This window comes from Lagopus muta, chromosome 1, assembly GCF_023343835.1.
Source record: "Lagopus muta isolate bLagMut1 chromosome 1, bLagMut1 primary, whole genome shotgun sequence".
Lineage (NCBI taxonomy): Eukaryota > Metazoa > Chordata > Aves > Galliformes > Phasianidae > Lagopus > Lagopus muta.
The window spans coordinates 83520072-83547690 of NC_064433.1; the positions used below are offsets into that span (position 1 = coordinate 83520072).

Here is a 27619-nt window from a genome sequence, read left to right on the forward strand (position 1 = left end):
GTCACACAGCAACCAAGTGTCATGGAATATTAGCAGGAAGGTTCAACCTCTACTGCTGTACCATTTACATCTGCCTTTGACACTGTGGGCAACACGATGAAAAAGCAGGCATTAATCTTAGAGCAGATATAGATATATAGGTAATATATATAAGTAACAGGTGGGACATGTCTGCTCTAGGGGCTGCCATTTTAGGAAGGACAAAAGCCAATCATCAGGTTCTGGGAGCAGCCTGGAAGCTGTGGGAAGTGCTGCCCCTAAGCAGGATGCACCAAGGGACGCCCAAAATGTTTAGCTGAGTTTTACACAGCTAGGTATTCTTATTGACCTAGAATACTTTGTAGCTATATCTATTCAGCTATAATGATGGAGATGGTAATAAAAACCTGCAATTCAAGGAATCTATTCTAAGGCCAAGAAGAACCTGTTCTTGCCTGTCTACTTGTGCATAACCAGATGCCTTTTGAGGGCTTTTATTTCACATCTTCATGCACTGAGCCTCAGCTAGGAGGAAGATATGCAATGGCAAAGGTGGGAGACCCTTTTGTGAACTTTCTATGGCATCAGCTAGTTTGGGAAACAAACCTTAGGTAGATAGAGTAGGAAGCCATAGCAGTGGTAGCAATGAGGTGGAGATCAAGGGAATGCAGCACAGGATGAGGTGAAATAGGTAGATAGTAAACCAGTGTGGGATAGATCAAGTAGCAGAGCAGCAGTTTAGAAGGAGACTGACAAAGCTTTAAGAGCAGCAGTCCTGGGTGATGCTTTAGACAACTGTTTTGAATGTAATAGCTTCATTTTCTTCTCTTGTTTAGTATTTCCTTCGACTGGACAACAAGGTACTGCTGTTAGTGAACCACAGGAGTGCTTCCAGCTCTTTATCTTCCTAAACTGAAAAAAGTGGGGGAGATAAGAAGCTGATGGAAAGAAAGAGCCAGCACAGCACAGCTGAGCAGGGCAGCACAGTGCAGAGCAGCAGGTAGAGGCTTTGTTTGTTGAGCTGGTTTCCAGGGAAAGCTTGTGCCTGCCCTTGGAGAAGGGGGAGGTGGGGAGCTGTTGGAGTAGAATGGCAAGGGGAGGACTGCAATGGCAACACACTGATCGAGTTTTCCTTCTGTCCATACACAAGAGAGGCATCAGCCTTCCTTTCAGTAATCAGTTCTGAATGCGTATTGTAAGCTGTGGAACCAGAGGACCTCCCACTTACACCATTCAGACGTGGGATGCGATGCTCAGACTGAATCGCGTTCTCTAGTGGACTCTCGGTTACTGCCGTTTTGTATACATCTTTTCCTGAACTGATGCATTTTTCTGCTAATTCTTCAACGGGCGGATGAACAGTTTTTGCAGTTTTCTCCATTCTCTCATCTCTCCCGTATTTCCACTCTTTTCCCGTGCCCGCTCCCGGCCTCAGCCACCTCCCCCCACCGTTTCCCTACCCCAGTTCCGTGCCTCCCCCACTCACCCGCGACCCACAGTTCCGGGACCCCAGACGCCGGCCGCGCCACCCCTACTCCCCCACACACGTGCTCTTCTCCCGCCACAGCCCTCCCACCTCCCTCTTCCCATTGGTCGACCTGCCCGGGAGAAGGAGGTCTCGTCCAATGAGAGAGCGGTATGCAGTCCCGCCTCCGAAGCGCCAGCGAATGGGCTTTAAGAGCCGCGCGGCGGGCCGGCGGTTGGAGGTGCCTTTGGGGAGGGAGGTGACCTCTCAGCCTCCTGCGCCGGCATGGCGGGGCTGCGGGGGGCCCGGCCCGTGAGGAGTGGCTCCGGCTGCTGCTGGGCTCTGCCCACCGGGCTGCTGTGTGCCTACGGCTTCTTTTGCAGTGTGCGGCCCTCGGAGCCCTTTCTCACCCGTTACCTGTTGGGGCTGCACAAAAACCTCACCGAGACGCAGGTACTGGGCTGCTCGGGACCGGGTGCCCACTCTTTATTTCCATTCGCCGTGGGGTGACCGCCGTCTCTTCTTCTCCTCCTTCCTCAGGTGTTCAACGAGATCTACCCGGTGTGGACGTACTCGTACCTGGCACTGCTGTTCCCCGTGTTCCTGGCTACGGACTACCTGCGCTACAAGCCTGTGGTGCTGCTGCAAGGCCTCAGCCTCATCGTCACCTGGTTCTTGCTGCTTTACGCCCAAGGGCTGCGTGCCTTCCAGCTCCTCGAGTTCTTCTATGGGATGGGCACCGCCACAGACATTGCCTACTACTCCTATATCTACAGCATGGTGGATGTGGATCTGTACCGCAAGGTCACCAGCTATTGCCGCAGTGCCACACTGGTGGGCTACACAGTGGGTGCTGTGTGTGGGCAGCTTCTTGTGTCCCTAGCAGGGTGGTCCCTCTTCAGACTCAATGTCATCTCCTTGACCTCCATCTCTGTTGCCTTTGGCACAGCGTGGTTCCTGCCGATGCCAAGGAAAAGCCTTTTCTTCCACCATGCCGCCACTCAGCCCTTCAGCTTGGAGATGAAGGTCATGGATTGTAAGAATGGGGCCATCGTGCAGGACCAGCCCGGTGTGCCAAGAGTGCCTGGATGGGAGGATGAGGTCAAAATGCCCTTAAACAGAGAGGGACATTTGGCAGAGAAAAAGGTGAGCTCCATCCTCCGTACGCCTCATTTATTTGTGTACGCAGGTGCAATATCCAACAGCAAAAAGCATCCCTTCACCTACCCCACTTCCTTAATTATGGCACGGGCAAATCTTTTCCTGGTTTCCTCTTTCTGATTGAGCTTAGTAGGCTGCTCCTTGATTTTTCTGAAGTCACTCTGCACCTATTACAGGGTTTTAGTTAGATCTCTCTGGCTGTCAAATCTCTATCCAATGTTACAAGGTGTATCTCAGGGTGCTGAAAGTTCTGTGCTCGTCCAAATGCTGTTCACTTCTAGATATGCCTGTGACTCTCAGAGGAAAGAAACTGATCTTTCTGTACCCACGTCTTGAATGCTTTTGCTCCTTTGAATATTATGCAAACTGCAGTAATACGCATGTAGCAATTGGTTTCTGTCTTATGATCCAGGAAGGGAGCTGTGGTAATCCTGGAGAGCATTTACAGACTGGTGCTGGATATTTTGCAGGGGATATCTTTGGTGTTCAGTTTACTGCATTCTAGTTGTGCACCACAGTTGATGCTAGCAGTGCTCCAGCTGCTGCAGGCCTGTGACCTCCAGCACAGTCAGTGGGGGGGGGGGGGGGGGCTCCCAGCTGCAGGCTGTTACACGTTTTTGCAGCTTGTTGAGATGTGTGAGAACCTGTGGTGGCACAGGGTAGACTTGGGGCCCTGAGGAGAGTCAGCACTGCTCCTAGCAGTGAGAAGTCATGCTTCTTTGAGAACAGGGCACAACGTAGGCGTGTCTGCTGCTTCAGGCAGCTGAGGTGTGATTCATCCTCGCAAGCAAGCCAGTCCCTGGAGTGAGAGGAATGGAGAGTTGGGCTTATATTTATTTAATTTAGAGATGGGTTGTGTTATTCCTGTGTGTGTCGGGGCTGGGGTTTGCTTGCTAACGAGGGAGCTTTATGCCCTAGCAGCCAGGCAGCTGTGGTTTGGGCACAACTTGCACATACCCCATTGCTGAGTTGGCAAGGGGAAAATGAAATGCTGGATAGAGTCTTTTGTTTTCTTTTCTTAAGGAAGTGATGCATATATCTTTATCTTGCTCTGCCTTCTGTTGGAAAGGAAGGGCAGCAGCATGGCACCTCAGTGGTGTTTGCACGTGCTTCTGCAGATTTTCTGCTTTTAGGGCAGGAGTGGCTTTGCTGAGGAGATTAAAAGCAAGAGTATATTTATCCATGTTCTACTTGCCTGAATATTTGTTAAACAGGACTGAAATTCAGTGCCAATAAATGACAGGATTAACATCACCTTTCTGCCCCTTCTATTTATCTGACTCCCACCCCCCACTGCCAGGGACAGGGCTGCTCCAGAACTGGTGTTGGGGAAGGTGGGGGAGAGGGGGAAGGGGAAGGAATTCAGTACCAGCCTGGGGTTGGGTCACACCAGGTGCCAAAATCTGAGAGGCACTGCTGCCTGGCTGCAGCCTTAATTAAGGTAATGGCAAGCACATTTGATGAATGTACCATTATTTGCACTACCACTAATGTACAGAAGCACTGCCAGGAGGGATAGGGGGAGGGGCTGATGGGGCCTGTCCTGCTTATCAGGCATAAGTCTGTCAAGATTGCAAATCAGAGTCTGCAGTGTGTGACAGTCACAGCTACTGTTTTTTTCCTGCACCTAACTGCATGCTTTGTGTGCTGACCTCTTCTCACATTGTTCTGATGGACTTTGCAGAAGCAGTGTCTGTGCAGAGTAAGCATCTTGCCTTTGGCAAAGCACTGAGGGGACCGTGTACTATTAAATAATGATGCTCAGAAATTGGTGCTACTTTGAGAAGTGTAAAAGGGGAGCTCAGGACAGAGTGAGATCACAGCCTTTATTGGGGATTTCAGTGGAGACATCTCAAAATGAAACTTGTGGTTTGAAGGCAAGCAGTGCTGTGCCATGGCTGTGTATGCAGAAGTTCACACTGGCAGGTCTCCCTGCAGGGAGTTTCAGCTCATGGGGCTGGTAATGCAGCTGGGATCAGGGTCTTGACTGAATCACATTCCATGTAAATTAACTGCTGCTCGGGCTGATGTGAGAAGGGTGGACTTTGCAAGCAGCTCTGGCTACAAAGTGAATGCGTGCTTGCTTCCTCTGCTGATTTGGAACAAAGTGGTGAGGAATGTTATCCCTAAGATTCATTACTTAATTTTTTTTCTAACCACTTTGTGGGACTTTTCCTCTTCCTTTTCCCTTTTGTGTTCTTTCTTGTGTTCTTTCTAGAAAGATCTGGAAGAGAAAGGTTCACTCCTTCCTCATTTGCTTTGTCAAAGAACTTCTATGTGCAAGAATTGTCGTTTGTGATGGTGTCTGATGGAAGGACCTTTCATTCTCTTTAGATCCTCACACAATATCTCTCTTCTAAGAGCACTGACTGACATTAACAGGGATAGAGAGTGGTGCAATGGTACTGCTTTGTTGAATTCTTAACCCCTGAATGCTGGACTAAGGAAAATTGACTTTTATTTGTGAGGAGAAATATTTTTAAAAATACTGTTACTTGAGTTCTTTCTATGCTGATCCAAATTCAACCAGACTTGCTAGGATTTAATAAATGAGCTGTTAGTGATGCTTTTGCCTTTGAGGAATGACTGACTTCTGATCTTGTTCCCTCAAAGTGGTTGTTGTCCCTAGTCTCTTCTCTCTGTTATCTGTCAGTTGCTCATGTAATGCTTCTGGTAACCAGCAGTTACTGCTCTGTAATGAAAGACAAATGGGGAGGGAGGGTGCTTGTGACTGAGACCTTCCATCCCATGTAAGGAATCAGCACTTACATTGGTTACCTGGTTAGGGCAGGGATCAGCTCCTGGGACCTCTGTGTCATCAGGGATCCTTGTTCATTGCTTGGTGCAACTTTGTGTCTTAAAGTGGTTCTGTTACTCCTCAGTGACCAGACCTCTTGGAAGCTATAATTTTGCAGAGCAGCCTGAAGCATTCATAGACTAACATTTATCTTTCCCTCCCTCTCCAGCTTATGCAGGAGCAGAAAGTAGATGCCTTAGAAGTGCTCAAGGATCTCTGGCGGGACTTCCTGCAGTGCTATTCCTCTCGGACCATGCTGTGCTGGTCAGTCTGGTGGGCGCTGTCTACCTGTGGCTACTTCCAGGTCATCAACTATGCTCAGGGCCTGTGGGAGATGGTGCTGCCTTCTCAAAGCACAGAGATCTACAATGGTGGTGTGGAGGCAGCCTCAACGCTGCTAGGTAAGCTGCTAATGTAGCTCCTGCTCTGCTGTGAAAAATGTCTTATGTCCCTGAGTGTCACCAAAGCGCACTTTGGACATGTCTTATATTCCCCTATATATGCGGGAGAGGGAATTTCTGCACTTGAGATGAGTCTTCCATGACATGCATGATGCAGTACTCAGCGCTGAGTTTGCTTTGTGAAGCTCTAATTCTTGTAATCCAGTGCATAGGTATTTAAAGGAGCATCCTGAGTCAGTTATTCTGAAAGACTTGGCAGAAGGCTCCAGGCATCTGGCTGCCCCTTCTTGGCTGCCACTGTAGCTACAGGCTTAAAGCAGTTGGGATGGTTGTTGTTTTAGCCACTCAAAGCCAGGGTAAATGTTCTTTGCATTTACTGCTTGTTTCTGGCAGTGTAGGGAACATATGAAAGTTTCCTGTACACATGCAGGGTGCAGTGAATTGCCATATAGTCATTTCAGCACTGTTAAGAAGAAAGGCTACTTAAGATGAAGTGTCTCTTGACTTGAAAGGGCCAAGATGGTTGGTCAGCGCACAAACTTGTCTAATAAGTTGCTTAATAGTGTTTCATTATCAGTACTAGGACAATACCTTTTTAATGTAGCTAACTTATCCTTCCAGAGGCTTTTTAGATGTTGCTGTAATATATTCCTTTTCTTTGATGGAACATTGTTCTAACCATCTCCTGTGCACGGTACTTTCTTGGGGGCAGAAGAAATCATGGTATCCCAACAAACAAGCTTGAAATCTGTCTTTGGCATGTTCAGCCCTATCTTGGAGTTTGGTGGGAGGCTCTGTCTGTTTTATAGCTTTAGAAGCTTATCTAATGTGTTAACTGGGTTTGAACCAGTCAGCAACTTAATTCTTGAGTCAAAACATTGAGTCTTGGTCAAAACATTGAGTTTTTGGGATCGGGTGAACCTGATGAGATTCAATACGGCGAAGTGCAGAGTTTTGCACTTGAGCTGGAGGAATCCCAGGCATCCATACAGATTAGAAGGAGCAGTCCTTGAGAGCAGCCCTATGGAGAAGGACCTGGGGGTCTTGATAGATGAAAAACTTAACATGAGTCAGCAGTGTGCCCTTGTGGCTTGGAAGGCAAATGGTATCCTGGCCTCTATTGAAAGAGGGATGGCCAGCAGGGGCAGGGAGGTGATTGTCCCCTTCTACTCTGCTCTTGTGAAGCCCCAGCTGGAATACTGCATCCAAGTGTGGAGCCCCCAGTACAAAAAAGACAGGGAGCTGTTGGAGAGGGTCCATAGGAGAGCCACAAAGATGATCAGGGGACTGGAGCACCTCCCCTATGAGGACAGGCTGAGGGAGCTGGGCCTGGAGAAAAGAAGGCTGTGGGATGACCTCATTGCAGCCTTTCAGTACCTAAAGGGAGCCTATAAACAGGAGGGGAATGAACTCTTTGAAATGGTAAATAACAGCAGGACAAGGGGAAATGGTTTGAAGTTGAGGGAGGGGAGATTTAGGTTGGATGTCAGGGGGAAGTTCTTTACTATGAGAGTGGTGAGGTGCTGGAACAGGCTGCCCAGAGAGGTTGTGGATGCCCCATCCCTGGAGGTATTCAAGGCCAGGTTGGATGGGGCCCTGGGCAGCCTGGTCTAGTATTAAATGTGGAGGTTGGTGGCCCTGCCTGTGGCAGGGGGTTGGAGATTCATGATCCTTGAGGTCCCTTCCAATCCTGTGATTCTGACTATTAAAGAGTTTTCTTTGAATGGCACTTAAATAGCATGTGCTGATATGCCTTCACAGCATGATACCTTGGCTCTTATTTTAGTTATTTTTATTTGTCTTCCGCTGCTATCCTGCCTTGGCCTCAGGAAAGAAAATAATTGGTAACAAGGGAAAGAAATTGCCAGTTTGGTCAGTGTCTGGGTGCAGAAATAACAGGTCACCATCATCTTCTTATTTCAGCTGGAGAATGCTTCAGAGGGAAGCTGTCAGGTTCTGAGATGTCTTTACTAAGCATCTAAGTTTATTGTGTTAAGGGGGTATAATGTAGGGAGATTTAAAAAAAAAAAAGTAAAAATAAATAAATGGTATAAATATGGAGGTAATTATTCTTCAAATCTTTGAGATCGAGATCCCAGGTGGCCAAGAGGACCAACGGCATCCTGGCCTGCATTAGAAATACTGCGGCCAGGAGGAACGGTGAGGTGATCATCCCTCTGTACTCAGCTCTGGTGAGGCTGCACCTTGTCTACTGTGTTCAGTTTTGGGCCACTCACTACAAGAAAGACGTTGAGGCCCTGGAACATGCCCTGAGAAGGGCAACAAAACTGGTGAGGGATTTGGGAGCACAGATCTTATGAGGAGCAGCTGAGGGAGCGGGGATTGTTCAGTCTGGAGAAGAGGAGGCTCAGGGAAGACCTCATTGCACTACACAACTTTCTGAAGGGAGGCTGTGATGAGGAGGGGTTTGGCCTCTTCTCCCAGGCAAAAAAACAGGACCTGAGGAAATGGCCACAAGTTGTACCAGAGGAGATTAGAAATAAAGATAAACTTTTTCTCTCAGAGTGGGCAGGCACTGGAATGGCTGCCCAGGGAGGTGGTGGAGTCGCCGTGCCTGGCAGTGTTCAAGAGGTGTCTGGATGAGGAGCTGCGAGATATGGGTCAGTGCTTGTGGTAGCAGTGGTAATGGGAGCACGGTTGGACTAGATGATCTTATAGGTCCTTTTCAACCTTATGATTCTATGCTTATCAAATCCTGTAAACAATGGCCTTAGAAAAGGTAGTTGACACTCAACTCAGGCAAAGCTACATTGTTTTTTTTTTGTTGTTGTTGTTTTTTTTTTCCCCCTCTGATATCTTTTCTGCAAAGGGCTGAGTCATTTTGGGAGATGCTTTCAGAAAATGAATTAGCTTCTCTCTTGGAACCACTCACAAAAGAGAACCAAAAAATTCTTCTGCTTAACACAGACTAAGTATTTGGAACAAGTGAAGACTAGTAATCTCAACTGAAAGCTTTCAGTAACCTAAGCAGTGGGATTGAGTGCACCCTCAGAGAGCGTGCTGATGACACCAAGCCGAGTGATATGACAGAATGGAAGGATGCCATCCAGAGAGACCTGGACAAGCTGGAAAGGCAGGAGGGTGTGAACCTAATGAGTTTCAATAAGGCCAGGTGCAAGAGGCGTTGCACTTGGGTCAGAGTGATCTCAAATATGTATACAGACTGAGAGAAGAATTCAGAGTAGCACTGAAGAGAAAGATTTGAGGGTCTTGTGGATGAGAAACTGGACAAATATGTGCTTGCAGCCTGAAATGTCAACTGTATCCATGGGCTACACCAGAAGAGAGGTAGCTAGCAGCATGAGGGAAGTGATTGTCCCCCTCTGCCCTGCCCTCATGAGGCCCCATCTGGAGTAGTGCATCCAGGGCCATGAAGTCCTGAAGGCTGGAGCAGCTTTCTTGCAAAGACAAGCTAAGAAAGCTGGGCTTGTTCACCCTGGGGAAGAGAAGACTCTGAAGACCTCTTTGTATACTTCTAGCACTTGAGAAGCATTTATAATCAAGAGGAAGGCAAACTTTTTCCATGGTTTGATAGTGATGGAACAAGAGGGAATGGTTTTCAACTAAAAGAGGGGAGATCTAGATTAAATGTTGGGAGAAGGGTTTTACTCAGAGGGTGGTAAGGCTCTGGCACAAGCTCAGAGAAGTTATGGATGCCCCATTCCTAGAGGTGTTTAAAACCAGGCTGAACATGACCCTGGGCAACCTGATTTAGTGTCTGATTTGGTGGTTTGCAGCTGCCTACATCAGGAGAGTTAGAACTAGATGATCTACAAAATGATCTTTTGCAATCCAAGCCATTCTGTGATCTTTATGTATAATAGGACTAGAGGAATCTGAGATGATCATCTAATAACCTGACTTTCTAGGCAGTAATGCATATGCTCTCACTTCTGTTTTCCAGTTTGAATGTATTTATGAGCAGTATATTTCTGACTTCACATAAAGGCTATGTTTTTGACGAAAGCTTCTCGTTTTGGCCTATCTGTAGATGTTCTTTACCATGGGCCAGTGCTGCCAAGCTTTTGTACCTATTCTTTAGTACATTTGAGCTCATCTCACTGGCCTCTCTTTGCACCAACTTTGTGTCATATCTGATTTGAGTTGCTTTCTTCTTGAAGATGGATGGATGGATGGACCAGAACAGCACTCAGCTTTATTCAAGGAGCCCTTGATCTTGTAGAAGAGCATGAATGCACTTCTCTCTCTTTACCGGAAATCTCTGATCTCTGTCCTGGTGCATCCCAGATTTCATCTGCCGTTGTCATGGATCTTAGTCATCCTGTGATCAATTATGAGTAATATCTGTTTACCTTCATATAACATACTGCTGCTATCCCTGCCTGTACATGTGCTGCTCTGCAGAAGGATTTGAATAGAGCATAGTGACTTATGTGTCTCTCATTTCCTGTCCTGTGTGACATAAATGTTATTCTTTCTAGTCAGGTCAACTGACTGTTTAGCCAAATCTATGCGGTTTCTTAGGGTTGTGGCAGACCTTCATCAGGCTGGGATGTGAAAACACTGGATCAGCTATATGTGTCTAATTGCTGGACACAGGTTGTATATATTATAATCAGGTACTGGACTGGTATAACCTTGAGCATTATTGGAAATACAACTTTGAGTTGTTCCTAGATCCCCAGAATGAGACACTGAATGCCTCCTTCCAAGTCTCAAAATTAATGAGATGATGGAAAGAAGACTCTAGGACCTAGCTTCTTTTTGCATATTAGTGTTTCTCTGCTAGGGAGAGCCAGGCTTTCAGAGAACAAAATGTCAGTCAGGTAGTATCACAGCAGGCACTGGGAAGAAGAGTTTTGGTTGGAGTGAATATGTTCTTTCTCCAAGGCAAAAAAGAACTACCTTTTCTAGTCTGCAAGATTATTGTGAGATCTGACAGGATTGCAGATGCCCTGACAAAAAGAGCCTCTGTGTTTTGAGATTTTTCTAAGAGAACAGTCCAGTTGAGGGCTACAAAGCCTAGATGTTGCAGTGTAGCACTTCTGTACGGTGATCAAATGCTGAATACAATCCTGTTTTTCAGAGCTTTCCAGTAAGCCTCCCTTTATCAGTGTGCTGTTTGTCTAGTTCTAGCAGCAGTATTACAATATTGGTTGCTCTTTCACTTGTTTGCAAAACAAAGCCTATTTTGAATAGGAATTTTCTTGTAATAGATATCTTGGCTTCTTAGTAGTTACAGCTGTGACAGTGCATGAAATGCACCTTGCCTGAAGTTTGAGAAGTGCATATTTCATGCTACCCATCTTGGGATCTGTCTTGTTCCATCTCCACTTTTCTAAAATCCAGCAGGATCTACAGACCTGTTCTAGTTATAAAAGGATTTTTTGCGCACAGTCAGTGGTAAGATTTTCTTTTTTATGGCCTCAATAGTTTGTAATGAAATTTTGTCATTTTAGATCTGGGTTTGATCCCATGCTCTCACTTAATGAGCCCAGTGGGAAGATGACAGTAAGTGTAAGTTTTCCTGCCTCCTAAATGAGAGTTCTAGCAGCTGCCTGTCAAAGTGGGTGTACACCCAGTGAATGCAGACCCTGAAGCACCACAGCACTGTTAACAGGGTGCTTCTGTAAAGCAGTGTTTACATTTCTGTTGCATACTTGACAACACTTCTATGATCAGAGCAACTATGTTTTGAGTCACGAGGTTGCTGTGCTTATGAAGCCAGGCAGGAGATTTCAGTAGGAGTCATCTCACTGACCTATTTTGTTTTTCCCCATTAGCATAAATAGGAGCTTAGATTTGCTAAGGTGTGTGCATTAGTGTCTTCCACTTCACTTGTGTTTAGGTAGTAGAGGCCATACGACTAATACTGTGTCCAAATTGTTCCAAGTGCAGTAACTAATAGTTATGCTTTCCTTCCCTTCACAGGAGCTGTTGCAGTATTTGCTGTGGGTCATATAAAAACATCCTGGGCCATGTGGGGTGAAGTGGCACTTGCCCTGTTCTCCTTTCTTATTGCTGCTGCTGTATATATTATGAACACTGTTCACAACATCTGGGTGTGCTATGCATCTTATGTTGTCTTCAGAATTATTTACATGCTGCTAATCACAATAGCAACGTAAGTGTATATTTTTTTTTAATGTAAATTACTCTCAAGACTATAACTGATGTGAAAGCTGACCTATTTTCTATGTAAGCAGTGTCTCACCTTGGTTCAGGAAATCTGTTGTAAGGGTTTGTGTTCTGATTCAAGTTGGAAACTGTGGCACAGCGGTGTGTATTTTGCTGGAAGTGTGCCCAAGCTCAAATGGCTTTATTTAAAAAATATTTTAAAATATTTAAAAATATATTTTTCTGAATGTTTAAATATTAGATTGCCCTGGCAATCTGTAAACATGGTGGGGGTGAAGTGTTAGCCATGAGGAGAGGACAATACTTAATCCATATTGTGGGGTCAGTTTTCCCTAACATATACTGGAGAAGACTTCTTCAGTGTTACCTCCTTGCTTTGAGGAGGTAAACGCAGCTGTTGTTGAGCTTATACCCAGTGCTGTGTGACAGCCCAGGTACTTTGGAGGGGAGATGGTGAAACTGGTAACTGCAAAGGGATCCTGAACTCCTGTTCAGGATTGTGCAGGAGGCCACGGCCCGCACTGAGTTAGGTTGACGCTTAGAGGTTGCCAGCAGTTCTTGAGATTAGAGGGCATTGTACCTGTTCAGACTGCATCAGACAGAGCTGCTTCAATAAGACTGAAACCCACAAGCTTCCCAAAGTATCTATAGCTTCTTATATGCCTCTGGAGTCTCCACTAGTCTGATCCTAGTTAGACAAGTATACTACCAGTGCAAGCTAATTTAGCTGTTGAGAACATGTAGCTCCTCCATTGCCTAGTTATCTTATACAGAGATGTTCCTCCTAGTCTTACATTTCCCTTCTTCTTCCCCATCTTTATGTTTCTGTCCATCCCTGTCTCTCCAGGTTTCAGATTGCTACAAATCTCAGTGTGGAGCGGTATGCTCTGGTGTTTGGGGTCAACACATTCATTGCCTTAGCACTTCAGACTTTACTCACATTAATTGTCGTGGATGCCAGTGGGCTTGGATTGGACATCTTCACTCAGGTTTGACAGACTTTTTTCTTTACTGATGGGAGGGAGGAATGTAAAACTAGGCTGTGAAGTCTCTCAGCCACCAGTTTCTGGGGCAAGGGTTTGCTGATAAAGAAATGCTTACTAATTCCTGATCTTTAAGAATAAGGAAGCTCATGAATTAACCTTCTTACGTGTTTAGTAACTGTTTTGTTTAGTCACTTTTTCCTTCTCTTCTCTGCAGTTCATGATTTATGCATCGTATTTTGCGGCTATCTCCCTGGTGTTCTTGGGCAGTGGTTTATACAGTATTATGAGAGCCCACAGAAGACAAGAGCGGGTGCGAAGCAGGTCTCCTGAAAGCTGTTAGTGTACTACATGAAGACTGTGGCTACATATGAAGACAGAGGTCTGTTTTTAATCTCTGCCTTTTTTTCCCAAGGCAGTCATCTTGATGGTACTTGATCCATATTTATACTATATTAGTAGTACACTTTAAAAGGTAAATGTATTAGGTCTTACGTAAGTAAGAACAAATATCTTCTTTCTAAAATGCCTTTTGTTCTTCTGTTGCATGTTTGGGATGCGCAATGAAGAACAAATTTCAAAAAAATGAAAGCCTTGGGACGTTTTAGTCTAAGGCTGTGCATCTGGAGGCTGCTGTAGGAAAGGCAGCTTTAGGATTGCCTGGTCAGCCACTACTCTTGTTGTTAAGATGCTGCTGCATAAAGGGTGTGTTCAGACTTCTTTCTGCAGAGACTTGGGCCCAGGAGAGGCGGTGGCCTTAGGCCTGTGCTCTGCAGCATGGTTCTCACAGTGCCTGCCCTGTGATGCTGGTTACTTTGTTTTGAGGTCTCTGACACTAAGATTTCTGCATACGCACATGCTTCCTTCAGTTGTTTGTACTGTTTCTGCTGCTTGTCTCCTATCTCTGCTGTCAGATTTTTACTATAGCTGATAGTTTTGCTTCTCCAAAAGCCTAACTGTGTCCTGGGGCAACTTGTGGCAGCCCTGAATTGCTCTCAGTGATGCTACTTCTGCTGTGAAGGCCTGTGCCCAAGGGAATGTAAAGCTGTAGGGGAGCCCAAGAGGGATCCATTTTCAAGTGGACTAGGTGCTAGTCTGCAGAACCACTTGATGTCCTTGCCTTTGTCCTCTAGGGTTGCAGATTCTTGCAATTGTATGAGTCACTGATTCATAACCTTGATGGCTGGGCTATCTCAGTGGGATGGTGGATATGAGTGCATCATCGGAGGAGGAAGGTGACTTGCAAGATTTTAGACTGTTCTGTGTAACCTCAGAATTGTGACTGCTGTTACTGTATTTACTTCAGTTACTGTATTTAACAGAATGAACTCTTGAGGTCTTGAGAAATACTGATTACTGCTCTGTCACTCCTTCCCATTTTAAAGTGCCTTTGTTTCTGGTGGGTCTGCATCACTAGTTCTGCCTCATTTTTCCATTTAAGCAAAGCAAAGAATATTTGTGGGAGAAATGTTTTATTTTCTTTGGTCTGGACAATTTGGGTCTTGCCTCATAGCTGATTTTTAAAATAATTTATTTGTTCCAAATTGCTTCAGCACTGGTGAGGAGTTAAACAGAGCTGTCCTAGACCTGGGCACCTGGGTACTCAGGCACCATAACCAGCACAGCACTCTGGGCATGTCCTGTAAATTGTCCCTGTTGCTGTGCAGGTTGTGGTTTTAAGCATATGGGAGAACATGTTGTACAGTCTGCTTCTTTTCCATGCCTACTCCTTGTGCAGCTGGAGTTATTCCAGTCAGCCTTGAAGAGTCAGCTTCATTTTATTGCCTGGTCCGTCTTGTGCTGTGGAGAACTCATAGCTTTTTCTCTCCTGCCTGGAAGAGGTACAGCCATTCTCATCATTTGTGTGAGCCTTAGTCTTAACCACACAAAATGAATGACTAACACATTTGAGGTTATGCTCTCTGGGGTCTGTGGAGCTCTTCCAGGTTGGCTGTGCAAGGAGATGCACTCTCCAGAGCTTCATAGTATCAGCGGCCCACCTCCTGAAGTGTCTTCAGGGTTCAGCTGTAGTGACACTGAAATGCATAAATTTAACTGCCTTATCCTGAAATAGAAACTTGAAGCCACCATGTATACGTTCCCTTCTTTAATGTATTAAAAAAAAAATCTGAAGCTGTGAAGTCTAGCTGACAGGGTGTCTTGAGAAAGGAGTAGAAAGAGCATCTCCTGTCCTTTGGACTCCTTAGCCTGATGACAGCTGTGACATGAGATGAGGCATGGATACATGGCACTTGTATCAAGTGACTGAAAGAAGCAGCTCAATTTTACTGTTTTTATTACAGAGAATAAATGTTTGATGGGGAGCAACACAGTTATTAAAAAAAAAAAAAGTCAAATAGTTATGAGTTACAGCAGTAACAATGATTTTTTTTTTTTCCTACAAAAGTAATGAAATTGTAATAGAGCAGCATGTTACACTGTGTACATCTTCAGGCCTGTCAAAGTATGAAGGCTATGGATGTTCTTATGTTCTGCTGCTGGTGTGGTGATGAAATGCCAGTGGCTAACTGCAGCTGTACACAGAATTACTGATGCCTATGAAATCCTGTAAACATGTTGATGCTGTTGGTAGGACCCATTCACCTTGTTTCTAATTTAATAGGTATTTTTGTTAAATAAAAATTTTTCAAGATACCATGTGTGGTCAATGTCTTTCTATCCTGATATTTTGCTAATCCATGGCGTTGCTGCCATTAATGTTTGCAGGTTGTCTTGAGCATCTCTGCTACAAGGGGGAAAAAAAAATCTGGACAAACCATGCAAAGAATCAACTATCATCTTCTTGGCTCTGTTTTGTATAGGTTTGCAGAACTCTGTGTGAGTGTCTTGCCTTGGGGTTCCTTAATTGCTGAGCAGTTCAGAAATCCCATTCTGTAGTTCTAGTACAGACTGCAGCTGAGGGAAAAACTTGGTGCAGGGTAACCCTGGGCAGGAAGCACAAGTCTCATTAAGGTTGACTGCAAGGGAAAGCAGGTGTGTTTACTGTGCAGGTGGATCTTTCTATTTACATCAATCAGATTACAAAATTGAGGTTCTAAGGCAGAACACTATAGATTTCCTGTCCAGGCACATCTACGCTTGATTATATTAGGAAGCTGTCCTTGTGCTGTGCTTCTGGAAGAGATGACTGCTACCTGCTAGTGCAGGCTGGGCTTAAGGGGGGAAGTACTCTCTGGGCTACCAGACTGTGGCAAGGTGTGGGGAGTAGCCAACAAGCCTTCTGTATTGCTTGTTAAGAGGAAAAAATAGGTGACTGGGAAGAGTGTGTGTGTATGCTAGGAAAAAATGCAGTTCTTGCAAGTATTTCCTTGAGAGCCTTATTGCTGAGGCAGGATGGATACAACTGTCAGTACGTCAGACATGTGAATTTCATTCTCTGCCTTATCTGGGTGAATAGGAATGCCAGCATTAGCTTCTTGAACGTGCAGGGGATTAAAATCTATGCTTGCATAAAGGAGGGGACTAATTAATAGCTCAGATAGCATAGCATTACATTTCAAGGCAGATTCAAGTGTTTCACATCTCTGCTGCTGATGAAAGGTGCTGTGACAAGAATCCTGATGCCGCTTCTCTTCTGTGAGCAAAGCAGGTCCACGTGAACCGTGGCAATCCCTCTTGCTCCTCCCATCGCACACTGCCACAGTGGTAGCTGAGAAGGGACGTCAAGCTACTGCCACAAACTGGATTCCTGCCTTAGCAGCAGGTGTCGTTTGATAGGGACGAGAGAAATACCACGCGTGGCTGAGCTGCTTCCCTGGGACGTGGTGGCTGGTACCCTTTTCAGGTAAGTGTCAGAACTGAATCTGTGCATCCTATGCTCGGTTTGCTGAGGTCCTTACATAGCTCCTGGACTTCTGGTCCTTGTTAGGGGAGAGGCTTGTGTTCAAAAGATAAGGAACAGTGGGAGCTGCTAGAGGACTCAGTACAGCAGGCAGCACCCACTGCTGTGCTTCTGGGCTGTCATTGGCCTTGAGAGCCTGCGAGGGCACTGCAGAGTTATGTTAAAATTTGCTGTGGCTGTGTGCATGTGTAAAGCAGGGGCTGTTTTGGTTGTGCTTTCAGGGAAGGGAAGGGCTCTGCACAGATATGATTACGTTTTTTACTTTGGCACAATTGTAGCTAATTACTGGGAAGGAAAGAGAGACTTTAGTTATGAAGGAGGGCAGGGGGCTAGCAGCTCCAGTTCCTATTCCTAGTGACATGTGACAGTGTCAGCTGTCTCCTACTAAAAATGTGGCAGTGCTTGTTCAGTGGTTCTCTGCAGGTGTCACACAGCCTTTCTCTGTTAAGCACACTTGTCCTGAATAAATTGGTGTTTCCTAAATGCAGTATTTGGTGCATTAGTGACACAAAAAAGAGCAACCAGCATGTAGGAAACCTGTCCCTGGAGTGCTGCACTGCTCAGCTATTGTTTCCATTGTGTTTCTTCACAACCATGTTGTGTTGTGGTTCCATCGCAGAAAGGAACATCTGAAGACATAAACTTAATGACACACGGGTTCAAAAACATGTGCATGCTTTTTAGATTCATCTTGAAATATAATTACATATTCATTATCAGGCATTAAAGCTTGATCTTTCAGCAGTTGAGTCTAATCCTTGTCTTACAATCAGGCTGACTTGTAATTAGAAGAATAAAGCATCTCTGGTAAATGAAAAGGGTGGCACTGCTTTGTAAGATGAAGGGTGTGCTAGAAGTAGAAGAGCACAGAGAGAACTGGGGCAATATCAAAGTTTTATTTTAGATGCTGTGAACTTGTCTATGCATGTAAATGTGGGGAACTGAAACTCTGGAGTGTCATCTTCACATACAGGCTATCTGACCCTGCCTGAGGCCAGTTTTTGCTACTGCAGCAGGGACCTCCATCAGTAGGTAACGCGTTATCTGAGGTAAACACCGTGGGGCCCTCCCTTCTCTCTGAGGCATTTGGCCTTCTGGTGTGGTTCTAGGCTGTCTCTTTCAGCTTTGTTAGGCCTTTTTAAATCAAAGCAGGGCTCTACTGCCATGTTGAGAATAACAAGCTGCATGCCAGGACGTCTCCTTGTCCCATTCCTGTGCCCACTGTGCTGCTGTGGCCACAGCCTCCACGCCAGCAGGAGCTCAGAGAAGGGATGTGCCCCGCAGTGAAGTGTGGGGAAGCACCATGCTCTGCACAGGGAAAACATTCCCGTTCTTAGCGTGACCTGAGGGTGGCTGGGCCTGCAGCTTGGGGGGAGAGGCTGGTGGGGATGAGCCATCTCAGCCCAGAAGGTAATTTTATTTAGGATTGTTTCTTAGTTCACATTTCAAAGCTGTCGGAGCGATGTACGATTATCACAGAGGGGCACCTCCCCAGCGGTGTAGCACTAACAAACATTCCCGATTTGATACCGCGGCATGAACGACGCAGCGCAAAGCTTCCGGCACCGGAATGCCCGCGGATGGGCCCAGAGGGCCGCCATGCCGTCCCCACGGCGACGGGGTGGCGCCGCCCGGCGGCAGGGCTCGCGCCCGCCTTTGCCATGGCGACGGCCACGGGGGAGGGAGTTTGGCCCTCGGGGGCCGCCATCGGTGGTGACCGTTGCTGCAGGGTGGGGGGGGCAGCTGTTGCCATGGCAACATTACCGCGCCGGGCCGAGCCGCGCTCTGAGCACCAGCGAGGCCCCGAGGGGTGGGCCTGAGGCCAGAAGGGCCTCCATTGGTGGGACCAGGGGTAACGGCTTTAAACTAAATTTAGATGACGCGCTATGGAGAAATTTGTTACGCAGAGGGCGGTGAGGCCCCGGTACGGGTTGCCCACAGAAGCTCGTGGGTGCCCCATCTCTGGGGGTGTTGAAGGCTGGGTTGGTTGGGGCCCTGGGCAGCTTTAGCTGATGGGGGGCGGGGGGGCAGGGGGTTGGACACAGATGGGCTTTAAGGCCCTTTCTAGCCCAACTGTTCTATGGAACTGAAGATCTGAGATTTGCTAAAAACTTCTGGTCCCTCCTGAAGCTGAGTGCTTTTAATTCTTACTTCATAATTCCCACAATGGAGCAGGAGCTGATTCAGGATCTTCTGGAACAGGATTGTTAAGCTAAACTGACAGTACCTCTTCAGCTACAACTGCTTCATGCTAAGACAGAAGAGGTTGAACTCATGCTAGCCTCTTCTGTTATCTGCATCATTTAAAAACAAAAAAAAGTTCACTATTAAGCAGCAGAGATTGTCGTGAATGTGTTTTGTTAAAGGCACAGTTCAGCTCTGTGCCTTTTAAAGCTGCTTCACATAATTATGAAGAAGTGTAGGAGGAGTAGTTCTTTGTGCTGAGTATGTCCTAGAGTAAGGTAACCTCTGTTAGGAACTAAGGTATGTGCCACTACCCAGAGCAAAGGAGTTTGGGAAGGAAGGGGCCTTTCCAAGCAAAAAGATTTGTGTCTGTCATGAGTGGAGGTGCAGGTAAAATGTGAGGGGAAATAGATGTGGCGTAGAAAGTCAAGACAAGAATCAGAACAAGTCTCGAAAATTTTAACTCAAGAGTGACCTGGTGTGACCTGAAGTGATTATCCCAGCAAGTGGTAGCTAAACAGAAATGAGAGCTAAGAATAAAAAAGTGTCCAGATTTCCTTGAACTGAGAATGGCTTAAACAATAAGGAGCTTTCATAAGGGTTGTTTGTATATGTTTGCAATAAAAGTACCAACCTTATAACTGTTCTTTCCTTGTAACTAAATCTTGACTAAATTTCGAGGCCTAAAAGAACAATGCACTCATCATGCATAGAACAAAGAGTTGTGAGAGACAGAACTGTGTGTGAGTACATAACTGAGAACTCAGTGATGCTCATCAGAATATAAAAGAAAAGGTTCAGCAGCAGCTTTTGGATGTTACAGAACATATGACAAGATAATTAGGCAGAGAGGGAAGTCCAGGCACAGCCCTTCCTGTCTGGAACAGCAGGGCAAATCAAACAGCCGGAGTTGTCCTACTGTTCTGGGGCCCTCCTGGCTCAGAGCTAATTCCTGCATCCCATGTTGTGCTGCCACGTGCTTACTCATATTGAGATCCTATAGTGTTTGTGAGGATGCAAAGTAATTATAGGAGAGAGATGTGGAAGCGGCAACTTCCAGGTTACAGCAAAGGGTGCAAAGAGGAAGGGAACTTTTGAACAGCTTCCTTTTATGTTGCTTCAATAAACAAGTAGAAACAAATTAGGGAGTGAATGATGAGTGGCTAACGCTGTTAAAAGAACATCATCAGCTGTCTGGCCTGTGTCTCTGCACACCTTCAACCCTATTGTGACTTTAGGTGGGAGTGATTCCAGGCAGGCACCCTGGCATCCAAACAGGAGCCATTGGCACCTATGTGCTGTGCAGTCCAAAGATGTTTAAAAGACTCTATCATTATGGTGGCTTATCTTCAGTTCTGTCATGAGTTTGACTATATCCAGCTTGATTAACTGGCTACTCTTTCCCATCATTACCCTTTTCATCCATTCAAACCAGAATGGAATCTTTTTTCCGTCAGTCTCACGTGGTCTGTCTGACTTCCTGACTCCAAATATTAGTGGAAATAACATGGTGTGAGTGCTGGCTGCTTGTATATGTTTGGTAATGGTAGCAGATGGCTCCTGCCCAGTCAGTGAGTGTCTTTCATTTTAATAGAAGCTTTTTGTTGGCTCCTTCTCTTTTAAGCTGTGACATAGATCTTCTAGAATCCCACAGCTTTGTAATGTAACTTAAAAATATTTAAAGGAGAGGGGGGCAAGCAGGTAGAGAGCAACGCTGAGGATGTAAAACCCACCTGGGAGCATTGAAAGCTCATAATACCTCTAAAACTGAGAAAATAGCGATCTTTTTGTTAAATAAGGAGAATACCAGTTAGGAGATTGTGTGTCAAAAACTGTAGGAGAGATGCTGAGTATGTCGTCTTGCTGTGCTTTGATTCAAATCTTCCTCCTCCTAATTAGAGCTGGAAAGGCCAAAGCCATTCATATTTTTAAATCATCCTTAGTTCTGTGATGCTGCGGCACTGCCTTACGTGGTTGTACTGATACTGCTCGCAAGTTTGATGTGGGTGCTGTGGGAGATAGCTGTGTTCTGTGCTGGAATTTTAAAGCATTTCTTCCTTCTTTCATAGCATCACTCTACCATAGCACCAAAATGAGTGACAATGAAGACCAGGGTAGTCTGGCAAATATGGATAATTTAACAGAAGGAGAAGAATATGAGGATGACTTTGAAAAAGACCTTGAATGGCTAATTAATGAAGAGGAGAAGGAAAACCTTGGTGAAAGAGAGGTATTTGTTAAATTAAATGTTAGTCGTTATATTTAGAAGGCCAAAAGAATATACGTTAAGCATACTAAGCACTAAATTCACTGTGGTTTGAGATGCGTGGGTATGCTCATTGAATTTTGACAAGGAAGGTTATTTGGAATGACAGCAGAAATTAATCCAGTGACCTGGCTAGTTTGCTTACAATTGTCTTAACACAAAAAATTCAGTGTTCATTGAAAATGTGTTTGGTACAAAAGTACTGCTTCTAGTGCAGGCTCCTTGGAGTACTTGTGCAGCATATTGCTCTGTTTTCACCTTATCACTGATTGCTTCGGTGCTCGAGCCATGGTTAGTTAAGCTTTGGGTAGATATGTACATGGAGAAAATGTTTTATAAGTGCGGAAAAAGCTATTTGTTAATCTGTTCTCTGTGTGATAGCCCCTTTTAAAATACATGTACATAGTACTGCTTTCCTCTTCCACTCTTTCTTTTCTGTTTCTTGGATACTGTTCTTTGTTGAGAGAATAAATTGAGACAAAGAGCTTATTTTTTCAGACTCCTGAAAAGAAAGAAGACGACTTTGAGGGGAAAAATGCTAAAGTCATGGCGACCTTTGAGGAAGACCATGAGAAAATGGAAAACAATCCAGATGAGCTTTCAGAAGGAGGCATAGATGTGAAAGTGAAGCCCCGTGAGGAGGAAAGTTTGATGTCTGGATCTGACACGAAAGAGGGAGACCAGGTTTCTGATACTGATAGTGAATGCTCTATCCAGGAATCCAAGTTGGAAAACCAAGAGGAACTGGATGAGGAGGTAGATGAAGAAATAAAGCGTTATGTCTTGGAAAAAATTGAGGAAGCCAACAAACTGCTGGAGAATCAGGCTCCTGTGGGTGAGAACAGAGAGCGGAAATTAAAATTTAAGGATACTTTGGTGGATCTTGAGGTTCCTCCTCTTGAAGATGCTGAAGTTTATAAAGCAGACCTTGCAGGAGGAGGTGATGTTTCAACTAAGCTGTCTCAGTTGCATATTTCTAATAAAACGGGACCAGAAAGTGCATCACTTTCATTCCCTGCTGGCAAGAATGAAGAACAGAAGAATGGTAAAGTCTTAGTGGAAAAAGATGGAAAGTTTGAGCTCTTAAGTTTACGTGATATTGAAAGCCAGGGCTTTTTGCCCCCAATAAGTGTTTCTTTCACTGATATTGAAACCCAGCGTATGCCTCCAAAATCCTCTCACCTCAGTTCTTCTGGCACTGTCTCTAGAATGAAGGAAGTACGTGCAATAAGACAAGGCATACGTTCTTTTTCTCCTGCTGCAGAAGAGTGTGCCTTTTTGCCTAAGCCTCCATCTCACCCTAAACATCGTCCAAATTCTGCTATCATTGCTGCAAGAGGTCTGGGAAAACGGAAGACTCCACCAAGAGCACAGTCTGCAAACGTGCCCTTGAGAAGTTCCACTTACTGCCTTTCTCCTAGACAAAAAGAACTACGGAAGCAGTTGGAACAAAGGAAGGAAAAACTGAGGAAAGAGGTAAAGATACAGAGGCAACAAGCAGATCACAATGACCATCGCATTCCTCTGCCTCATAAAGGCTATGTGTTTACAGCATTTACTCTGTTCTTTTATGATAAAAGAGGCAGTAGTAATATTAATTCTCTGGAGTTAGCATAGAATCTCTTAAAATTCCTTTCATTTTCTTAAAACAAACCAAAACCCAACAGAATTACAGATAATGACATAGGATTATACCTTGCTCACAGGAGAAACAAAATATTTAATCAACTCCTCATAAATAGACTTTCTTTTGCTTTTCTATACTTACAGCTTTTGTTTATTGACTCCCTCTAAATTCCATTGCAAACCCATTATTTACTGAAACACTGTACAAGGTATCACATCCACATTGCAGTGTAATCTGTGGGGAAACCACAGTCATGCAGGTGCACGTTTGGGTGCTGATGAAGCAGGTAATAGACAACTCTCATATGGGACAGTGTTTAGTTGTAAAATAGGATTTTACACAGGACAGTGACTGTGAGAACTATGAACAAGAGTGCATGTGTTTCAAATGTGTGGAAGACTTCACAAGGAGCATGCCTTGTTGGCTGCATGAGATGCATGCAGGTAATATCACCTTGAAAGATAATGCAACAAGATACTTTTTTTTTTCCCTATAAATATTTTGCATGGCTGTTGTAGTAAATTTTCTTAATGAGTTTGTTGCAAAGTGGGATTCTTTCCCTTTCTCTGTGAATGGATATTATTTTTCCTTATTGGTTTTACCTGCTTGCTACACAGAGGACAAAAGGAAAAAAATATTCCCATGGCAGAGGTTGTTATTCTCTTGTCTATACAGGGCAGTCAAATAAAAGGGGGGAAAAAAAAAAGTATATTTTAGAAAATCAAATCCCTGTCTATTCAGGGATTTATATACTCAATATTTTATTATTTCTTCAGCTTCTTTTCAGAAAAATATTTAATAGCAGAATCAGCTGCTGACAGCTGCTAGCAGGAGCTTCATAAATCTTTAGTGGAGTCTTTAAAAATAGGGCTGCTTTGTTTCACTTTGGTGATGCAATTGGAGAAAGGAAAAAGCTTGTGATATGTTGCAATTTGTTTCTCTACTTAAGAGTTAAATATTTAATTTTTTTTGAAGAGCAACGTTTCAATTCACAAATTCTATGTGAGCATAATAATGGTCACATTTAAAAATGTTCCTTCCAGACCTGACAGGTAGCATGGATTCTACCCAAGCTGTTCACACTCCTCTAGGCTTCCAGTCAGGTGCTTTAAATATAAGGTCACTGAATAAAAAGGTCATGGAAGCATCTACCAATTTGCTGTGCCACGATGTTCTAAAAGAGCTGGCTAAGTAGTTCTGAAGGCCTTTCAATCCATGAAAATACCTCTAGCATGCTTTATTTGGAAAGTTTGCTGAGGCATAGATCAGTAACAAGAGGTATGAAATGTGAAGAGTTACTAATGTGGTAATTTTGTATGTGTTAATTCGTACACAGAAGACTAGATCTCTTGACCACATACTTCACATATTTAAAGTAAATAGTATGATAGTCCACTGTTAGACTAACAGTGTGCACTACATCTCTGTTGGCCAATTTATGAAGCACATAAGAATGTAGTTCTTCATTTCTTCATTCTTGAAGGGGAACAAATGCATGATTAATTTCACAGGCACGAAACATTCTTGATGTTATTGGTATCCATCTGCCTTATTTTGGTGGGTTTCTTTCAGTAAAGATGCTGTGCATAGGTGGGAGGAGAAGACTATTGCAATGAGTGGGGTTATCAAAATGTGGTAAAATGTCCTCATCAGCTTTCTGAAGCACTGTTTGCAGTCTTTTCCCCTACTTGTATGTACTTGTTAGCTAAAATGTGATTAGTAGCTAGAAGAAAGTTCTCAATTTTCTAAGTATCAATTCATTTCATGAACTGGAATGGTACTGAGCTATTAATACATCCCTAAGAAAGTGTATTACAACTTCATGCCCAGAAAAAGCTCCCTAAGGTAGTTCCAGCATTCCAATAAGTAGTTAAATATCCTTTTGGATTTAGTGGTCTCTCAAGTCAGAGTGTTTCTTTACTTTTTAAAATGTATCAATTACCCATGACTGCCTTCACATCAGCTCAACTGGGCAGATGTCAGACATCCATTTGAAAGTTCTGACCTGTTGCTTTTGAAATGTTCACGCGTCGAGATGTACCATGGAAATGATGGTAATCTCAAAAGGCAGTTAGACTGGGAGTATCTATATGTAGCCTGAAGCTGCAAGGAAGTGCTTGGACTAGTTTCTTCCTAAAGATTGTACCAACTAGCTATAGTCTGGTTATCCCTTTTTTCATCAATATTTTTGTCAGAATATAATTCAAATCACTCACTGTGACACTCAAATCACTTCATTGTGACAATAAGGCCTTTGCAGATTAAGGCAGTCGTTTCAGTAAAGTTTTACTTGCTCTTAATTTCATACAAGGAAGAAGAAAGGAAGAAAGAGCAAGAAGAACAGAAGAGAAGGGAGAATGAGATGGTGTTTAGAGCTTGGTTACAGAAGAAGAAAGAACAAGTGCAAGAAGAAAAGCGAATTCGTCGTGCAAAGGAACTAGAAAACTTGAACACCAAAGTAAGGTCACCCTAATGTAGGACTGGGAGTCATACTGATCTGATTCCATTTGTAAGCCTGGGTTCTTAGCTAAGTCTATGAAAATGGCCAGTGATGGGAATTTTTTTTGTCATATTGCTTGCAGGGAGGAGCTACATTGACTTGCATGTTCTGGATGGTTCTGCCTGGCAAGTTGGCTCTTGTCATACAGGCTCCGTTTGTGAACTTATTCACAATAAAATCACAGGAGAGACAGTGATGCCCTTTTTTTTAATCAAGTGGATGACTTAATTGAGCCCAGCTGTGAGCAGAAAGCCCTTAAAGTTTATTCCTTACCATCAGAATTTGTTGGCAATCAGCTAATGTGTGTGGCTTAACCAGAGAATGATGATTCAGATGCTCTGAAGTTCTCCTATGTTTCAACGAGCTGAAAAAGTTAAATTCTGTATTTTTCATAACGTGCTGCTTTGAGTGCTTGCTCATGTATTTATTCCATGACATGTCAGCAAACATCCAATGCTACAAGTTTCTCTAATGTCAATGGGAGATGTCAGCAGAGCTCCAAAATTATAAGAGTACAGTTAATATAAAGGCTGTTTAAAGATGACCCCTGTGCATATGTCTTATTTAAATAGGAGAGAAACAGGAATCCAGAAGAAGCGTTCAAGTTATGGCTTAAAAAAAAGCACCAAGAACACATGAAAGAAAAACAAATAGAAATTTTGAGACGGCAGGAAGAGGGAATTACATTTTTTCCAAGGACAGAGGAATGCAACAGAGCTTTTAAGGAGTGAGTAGAATCCTATGAAATCCATTTTGAAAATGACACCAGGAGTATTGGGATGAAGTAGTGCCTCTCATGCTTGTGGCAGATAGGCTTTTAGATTGGCATGGCCGTAATACCTTTATCCTGGTGGCTTTATTTAAACAAAGCCAAGCCTACCTTGAAAGAATGAAATAAAATTTGCAGTTTTATCTGTGAGTCGTGTTTCTCTCTCTACAGATGGCTAAAAAGAAAGAGAGAAGAAAAGCGAGCTGAAGAACTGGCGGCTAAAGAGGCAGCAAGGCAGCTTCGATTAGAAGCTAGAAGAGCAAAACAGATGCAGAACATGCACAGCATTAGTTCGGAGCCTAGATCTTTTCGCTTCAGAGACAATTACAGTTGAAAATTTGGAGGTAACCACTGAGTTCTTGGGGACAGCCCTCTTAATTTTTATGGCTTGAGCTACTGCTGTTTACAGCTACTGACTTTGTGGTGTTTTTAAAGCTTTCTAGCAAATTCAACAGTCCCCTTCACTGACAATGGTTTTGCTATTTATTTATAATTAATTTTGTTGAAAAGCCTGCTTTTATGCACAACTCAGGGATCTTCTTGGTTTGACCAAATCAAAATGAGAGCAAGATCTGTTTGCAGGGGTGGCAAATACATTTCCTTTTAAAAGGCACTTTATATTGAACTCCACCATGAATTCCTGGATGCAGGCTATTATGATGTTGATTTTTTTTTTTTCTGGATTAATATTGGTATTTGCTGCTTGTGATGAGTGTGCAACTTGTGGTGTTGAAAAATGCTTTCTGGAATCTTTGCCACTTTCTATTGGCTTGTGGAGCAGCTGTTCCAGCCCAACTATTCTAACTAGGGGAAGTGGTGACTAAAGGCTAATGTGTATGTGAACCTGCAAGTTTCTGGAACTTCTTTTCTGTGAGTCAAACTGATGCATTCATATTTAGTAATTTTCTATTCCATGAAATGAAAGATAATGTAAATTATGACCTTTGCCAATATCAAGGAAGCTGAATTCCTTGTGTACATTTCCATGTTTGCTACGTTTATTAAAATATACCACCACCTTGATATTGGGAACTCGTGATAGAGAATGTGCTGAAATGACTTATGAAATCAAGGTTATCTGCGGGGAACACAGGGTCTGAAATGAGCTGTATTAAATCCAAAATTGTAACTTGTAAGCAAAGAAAATTTATTGTATTCTTCATGCAAACCAAAGCATGCCCAAGAAAGCAAGAACTTGTAACTTGCTAATTCTGTTTGTAGTATGAGACTTAAAAGAAAAAAAAAAAAAGGGGGTGAAAGCAGCTATTGTAGAAACCCTTTTCCTAAGATAGGCACTACCTATGATAAATCTGGGAGTTAAATTAAAAATGCTTATTTGCATCCTCCTGCTTTTCCTCCGCGTTTGCTCCTGTGTTTCTTCTACGTCCTGTCTTTGGATTTAGCAGATAAGCTGTAGGAATATTCATTTGAACTTGCTTCACAGTAACAAAATCATAAAGTAAAAAAATATTTTTTTTACTAATACTTGTAAAAGTAAAAATACT

The 27619-nt window shown here is 43.9% G+C and overlaps 2 protein-coding genes across 4 annotated transcripts; both read left to right on the forward strand.

The window, feature by feature from the left end:
- The first annotated feature begins 1695 nt into the window (after nucleotides 1-1695).
- On the forward strand, nucleotides 1696-15303 carry SLC19A2 (solute carrier family 19 member 2). 2 transcript variants are annotated; one of them, XM_048926755.1, is made up of 7 exons: nucleotides 1696-1897; nucleotides 1985-2590; nucleotides 5572-5803; nucleotides 11717-11909; nucleotides 12771-12912; nucleotides 13124-13288; nucleotides 14040-15303. In XM_048926755.1, the coding sequence occupies exons 1-6, from the start codon at nucleotides 1730-1732 to the stop codon at nucleotides 13247-13249; spliced, it is 1467 nt and encodes a 488-aa protein (XP_048782712.1). In that variant the 5' UTR covers nucleotides 1696-1729; the 3' UTR covers nucleotides 13250-13288; nucleotides 14040-15303. The 2 variants fall into 2 exon arrangements, with proteins under 2 accessions (XP_048782712.1, XP_048782704.1); XM_048926747.1 differs by having other exon boundaries at nucleotides 13124-15303.
- A 112-nt stretch (nucleotides 15304-15415) lies between these two features.
- CCDC181 (coiled-coil domain containing 181) lies at nucleotides 15416-27373 on the forward strand. 2 transcript variants are annotated; one of them, XM_048926728.1, is made up of 6 exons: nucleotides 15416-16711; nucleotides 21022-21182; nucleotides 21717-22694; nucleotides 25157-25303; nucleotides 25918-26072; nucleotides 26286-27373. In XM_048926728.1, exons 2-6 carry the CDS (start codon nucleotides 21045-21047, stop codon nucleotides 26446-26448), a joined length of 1581 nt encoding a protein of 526 aa, XP_048782685.1. In that variant the 5' UTR covers nucleotides 15416-16711; nucleotides 21022-21044; the 3' UTR covers nucleotides 26449-27373. The 2 variants fall into 2 exon arrangements, with proteins under 2 accessions (XP_048782685.1, XP_048782692.1); XM_048926735.1 differs by lacking the exon at nucleotides 15416-16711 and adding an exon at nucleotides 18593-18692.
- The last annotated feature ends 246 nt before the right edge of the window (nucleotides 27374-27619 follow it).